At 27.5% G+C, this 6152-nt stretch overlaps 1 protein-coding gene across 1 annotated transcript; it reads right to left on the bottom strand.

The window, feature by feature from the left end:
• Positions 1-289: 289 nt before the first annotated feature.
• Positions 290-1194, bottom strand: LOC112801532 (uncharacterized). The gene has a single exon (XM_025844321.3). The coding sequence runs from the start codon at positions 1028-1030 to the stop codon at positions 464-466; it is 567 nt and encodes a 188-aa protein (XP_025700106.1). The 5' UTR covers positions 1031-1194; the 3' UTR covers positions 290-463.
• Positions 1195-6152: the final 4958 nt, after the last annotated feature.

The following is a 6152-nucleotide window of genomic DNA, read 5'->3' as shown; positions in this document are numbered from 1 at the left end:
TTATTTAACTTGTATAATTATTAAATTATTTTTAATAAATACATTTTATTAATTTATGTGTAAAAAATTTAAAAATATAAATAAAAATTATATTTATTTATATATATAAATTTTAATAAATATAGATATAAATTATATATTTTTTATATGTAAATTTTTTATAAATATGAATGTAAATTATTACTGATTAAATATTGACACATAATAATATTTATTAATTATGTAGTATTTCTGATAATAATAATAATAATAATAATAATAATAATAATAATAATAATAATAATAATAATAATAATAATAATAATAATAATAATAATAATAAAAAGCATCCCATAATCTTTACAAAAGAGAGCTTAAAAAAATGAAAAAACAAACGAAAGAAATTGCTACCATTTTCTATGTCATTAACCGCCCACTAGTTTAATTTTTTTTTTCCTTTCTCCCTTTTTCTAAATTTGAGTTCCTATTGTTCCCAAAGAAAGAGTTCAGATTGTAACAAAGTATAGTAGTTAGCTGCCTCATCTTCAAGCTCCCACAAATTGTCACATAATGAAGAAAATCCATTATTATTTTCACCCTCTCCATATTCTCCGTTGTTATTGGTTCTAAATCCAAATTCACCAAAATCTAGGGTTGACCCATATTCATCACCGCTACTTGGAATCCCAAGTTCATCATCAGAGGCTTGGAGAAGGTGTCTCATGACCCTCTCCTTATCATTTTCCTCCTCCTCCTGATGAATACTTGTGAGGGTATTTTGGTCATTTGGGTTAGTCGTGTGGAGAGTATTTTGGTCATTTAGTTGAGATTGGTGGCTGTTGTTGTTGGAAGGTGTACAAGTGATTTCTTGTTGGAGGGTTGTCATCAAAGGAGAGAGATCTTGTGTAGATTCCTCTTCCTCGGACTCAAGAATTGTAAGTATGTGGTTGTATGGTTTGTTCCTCTTTGTGTTTGAGCACTCTTCAAAATCTACTTCCCCTTCTAATTCATCTCTAGGCCTCTTTTGTACCACACTATTAATTTTGTCCATTTTAATTTGCCAAGAGAAACAGAAAAAGAAGACGAGTTGCGAATGAAATTGAACCAAATATGATTCAAGACTTCAAGTGTTTTTTTTTTTTCAATTGAAAGAAGTGCTTAGAAGCAACGTAGGTTAAAGGGAAGAAAGAGGACGAAGCAGAGGATGAGGAGAGAGAGATGGGGGTTGAGAACATTATATAGGAGAGAGATAAGAGAGTAATGGTCAAAACAAGGGGAAAAGAAATGCAAAGGTGGGGAATAATTAATTTAATTGTGGGGGAGAAAAAAAAAAAACAACTTTGTAAAGTCAGTTGGTGAGACTAGACTTGAGTAGGAGAGAGAAATATGCCTGGAAGATTTCAAAAAAGGGGAAAAATAATATAAAATTAATTAATGAAAGATTGAACAGATTTTGTTTTTGGTATTGGAATAGTAACGGTGTTTTTTTTAAAATGTGGGTTGATGGAGTGTTATTTTTAAATATGAAATTGTTTAATTAAATAAATAAAAATCGAATCGTCCGATTTGTGAAAAATACAGAAATCGGACCATTTGATTTGTGTAAATACAGAAATCATATCGAAAAATTTGTAAAATCGGATCGAAGGATTTGTGAGAGATAGAAATCGGACCGAGGGATTTTTGTTAAAAAATTTTAAAAAATTTGAGGTATAGAAATCGGATCCTCCTATTTATATATCTTTTACACTTTTAAAAAATACAAAAAATTATAATATTAAAATATATCACTACTTTTATTTTTATATAAAAAAAAAGGAAAAAGCCAAGATCGAAAGTGGGGAAGAAATTAAATAAAGGGAATTGTTGGACATGGATTTGGAGTGTTTTGTGTTGTCATATTTTAAGGGTTAGTGTTCCTTTTGCGTAAGCACCGTTGGATTAGATGGTGGATGGGAATGCGTGAAGGGTTAAGGCACCGACGGTGATGAATGGAACTAGTGGGAACTGGGAAGGCGTGGCGCTTTCCCTTTGCATGATTTTGAAGGCATGGAAAGGGCCAAATATAGGTACCGCTAATGCATAATGCAGGTAATATATGCCATAAAAGATAAAAGCATATATTCAAAATTATAATTATTAAAAGTTATTTTAATAAATATATTAAAATTTTAAAAATTTTATATATTCTTTATAAAAATTTAATTATGAACCTATACAAATATACATTGGCTAAATTTTTAAAGTATAAAATAGTTTATACTGTATCTTGAGATATACATACCACTTAAATAAAAAAATTTTATATTTTTAAAATTGAAAATATTTGTCTTTAACTTGCTATATCTATATTTAAAGATGATGACATTGCTAATTTTTCATTTTCGAATACCTAATTTGTTACGACATGATCCACAAGTTAAAACCCGAGCCGCTAAGAAGCACTGGACATCACACGTTTCATTTAAAATCTGTATTTTTTTTGTGTTTAAATTATATTTTAATAAAAAATAAAAAAAGTTAGATATATTTAAATATATTAGTATGTGTAATTTTATTTTTAATATATATTTTTAAAATAAATTTAAAAATAGTATATATTATTAATTATTATATTTAAAAAATATTAAAAATAATTAAAGTTTTAGTTTATATTTAAATATTAATAAAATACTAAAATATTATTATAATATATTAAAAAAAATATTTTATATTTTATATATACATTATATCTACATATCTTATAAAAATTTTTTTAAAATTTTTTTTGACAATTTTTTTAATGTCAACTTAGTCTTGAAAAATTATAAATAATATCATTTTTGTGCTTGAGTAATCTGTTATACATGTATTCATTTTGTTATACATTTATTTTTTGTTTATATAATAATATTATATATTATATAAATATTACTATGTCAGAGTATTAGTGATTTTTTTTAATATCTTTTAGCCAAAAAAAAATCATCACTACAAAAATCAGTTTAACATATTTGAGTTACCTATGTTTTTTCTTAAGGAAAAAAAAGCCAAAATTCAAAAATATGTATTCTTATATTATACAATATATAAGTATGAAATTCGATAAGATAGTATATTCTTTAATAGAATATTATTATGATGTTACTAAACTAATTTTTAGCTATAAGAAAAAATAAAGAAAAATAGTATTTTAGTAAAATAAATTTTTATTATAAGGAAATACGTGAAATATATTTCTACTGATGATTTAATAGATGAATTTATTTATTTATTATTCTTTTCAATATTTCTCACTAAAAATTTTCTGCTTTCATAAATATATAAACATTTCTTAATTATATTTTCAATCATCATAATATGTAAAAAGCAGAAAACATCTTAAATAATATTTTTACTATAAAGTGACAAATAATTATTATTATTATAATAAAATATGTAGATTATTAAATTAAATTCCTTGAGATTTTCATGATATGATTATAATTTTTATCAAATTATTTAATACTTGTTAATGTGATTTTTAATGCATTATTTAATTTGTAATATTTAATTAAAGGAAATATGTTTATATTATTCTCTATAGGTATTAATATACTAAACATTTCACTTATTTAAAAATTATTAAATATTTTAACTGGAAATAATCATGATCAGTATTTAATATTATTTATTAATTACCTATACTTTAATTAGATATTTAAATAAATTAAAGTATGGAAAAATGTAAGTAATCCTGACTTCCAAAGCTCTGATTATGACCACATTTTAATAAGAAAATATTTTAATTGATAAGGTCATTATTTAATTTAATATTACACAGATATGTATGTCAATCATAAACCATCTATATGTCAACTGATAAAGATACATAGTTATATAGTTATTAAAAGTCTATAATATTATTAATTTCCTAGTATACGTATGATAATAAGGTGCCAAAAAGAATACCCTTAGTTTATCCAATAATTTTAAGCATTATTATTGGATATCGTCAAGATATTTATTTTGCGAGATTGGCATATTCACCACAAATTTGATGAAATAGCACGCTCCTGATTATAATATCCTCTTGACAATTAGGATGCAATCTGCTAAGTGCTAAAAGGATAGAAGTTAGTTGTAATGGTGGACTCAAGAATTTAATTTAATTATATTTCAATTTTCTTGGGTCAAGGTGGAAATTTCATAGCAGTATGGAAATTAAAGAAGCATGGAAAATGATGTGCAAGCCGAATACATATTATGAATATGAAAAGAGACACGACAGGAATCATGGGAAAAAAGATGAGTGCCGGGAAGTAAAAGAATAATAATAATAATAATAATAATAATAATAATAATAATAATAATAATAATAATAATAATAATAATAATAATCATGAAGAGGACATTTTTCCCATCTTCTTCTAGAATCTAGATACTGAAGATTGAAGAATTCAGATCACATATGTAGTAATCGGGTTCAACCGTATATAGTTATTATTATTATTATTATTATTATTATTATTATTATTATTATTATTAATTCGAACGTGGTTTTCGACCAAAAAAACAAAATAATTATAAATTATTCAAGGATTCAACAAGAAATTAGAGTTTTATATATAAGAAAACCATGCAAATTTTATTTATACGAATCATGTGGAAAGTTGGTTCTTGAATGAAAATGAATTATGCAGAAGAAAACAGAGGACTATTATTTTGTGCAGTAAGAAAAAAGACTTTACAACTATATATATATATATATATATATATAGACTAACTATAGCAAAGAACTCAATAGTAAAAATAGTCAATTTACATTATAATAGTACATCAAGAACCATCACAAGAATTAGGAATTAGTTATCTCAGTTACTAATGCATAATGGTTCTCTACAGCCCCCCTCAAACTCATAGTGGGTTGAGGAACCACTCTAAGTTTGTTCTTAAATTTCTCAAAGGAGGCAGTGGATAGTGGTTTAGTGAGCACATCAGCAATTTGAGAATTAGCTGGGATATGAATCACATGTAATTGCCCTTTAGACACCCGATCTTGAACAAAATGCAGATCAACCTCAAAATGCTTGCTTCGACTATGAAGAATTGGATTGGCAGAAAGCATCACAACATTGAGATTGTCACAATACATAGTGGGTGCAATAGGTTGAGAAATTCCAAGTTCTTGTAGCAACTTAAGAACCCATAATATTTCAGCTCCAGCATCCGCAAGGCATCGAAATTCGGCTTCTGTAGAGGAACGACTCACTGCCGTTTGCTTACGACTACACCAAAACACCGGATTACGGCCAAGAAAGACGCAATATCCACTGGTGGACCTGCGATCTTCAATGTCACCTGCCCAATCTGCATCCGCAAAGACAAGAATACGAAGATCAGTAGATTTTTGAAAATATAATCCATGATGATACGTACCTGAAAGATAACGGAGGATTCTTTTCAAGGCTGTCCAGTGATGTTGCTTGGGATTTTTCATGAACTGACTAATGCGATTCACAGAGAAGGATATTTCTGGATGAGTTAAGGTTGCGTATTGCAACCCTCCAACAAGAGATCTATAGAGAGTTGAATTTTCATATGGTTCAGATCCGTCAGAAATCAATTTGAGAGAGGAGAGCATAGGAGTAGGGACAGGCTTGGAGCTAGAGAGGCCTGCACGTCTTAACAGATCAAGAATATATTTTGATTGTGAAATGTGAAGTTCACCATTGCCAAGCATATTAAATTCTAAACCAAGAAAATAATTCAAACCACCTAAGTCTTTAAGAGAAAATTTAGAATTCAAGGCAGTGATCAAAGCATCAATTTTAGTCTTGTTGTTACCAGTTATAACAATGTCATCCACATAGGCGAGTAAATAAGTAGTAGAATGTTTAGTATGTCGAACAAATAAGGAGGTATCAGCTTTGGTATTAGAAAAACCATAAGTGAAGAGTGCAGAACTAAGTTTAGCAAACCAAGCTCTTGGAGCTTGCTTAAGGCCATAAATGGCTTTATCAACCTTGCACACTAATGAGGGATTGCTGGACACAAAGCCTGGGGGTTGTAACATGAAAACATCCTCAGTTAAATCACCATTCAAGAAGGCGTTGTTAAAGTCAAATTGGCGAAGTGGCCAACCATATGTAACAGCAAGGGAGATAACAATTCGAATTGTAGAAGGACGAATCACAGGGCTATAAATTTGAGTA

This window comes from Arachis hypogaea, chromosome 5 (genome assembly GCF_003086295.3).
Source record: "Arachis hypogaea cultivar Tifrunner chromosome 5, arahy.Tifrunner.gnm2.J5K5, whole genome shotgun sequence".
Taxonomy (NCBI): domain Eukaryota; kingdom Viridiplantae; phylum Streptophyta; class Magnoliopsida; order Fabales; family Fabaceae; genus Arachis; species Arachis hypogaea.
Note: the sequence above shows the minus strand (reverse complement) of the source record. Positions and strands in the feature narration are given on the sequence as shown.

Coding starts and splice junctions, on each gene's coding strand:
- LOC112801532 (XM_025844321.3), bottom strand. CDS start 1,030: ATGGACAAAATTAATAGTGTGGTACAAAAGAGGCCTAGAGATGAATTA.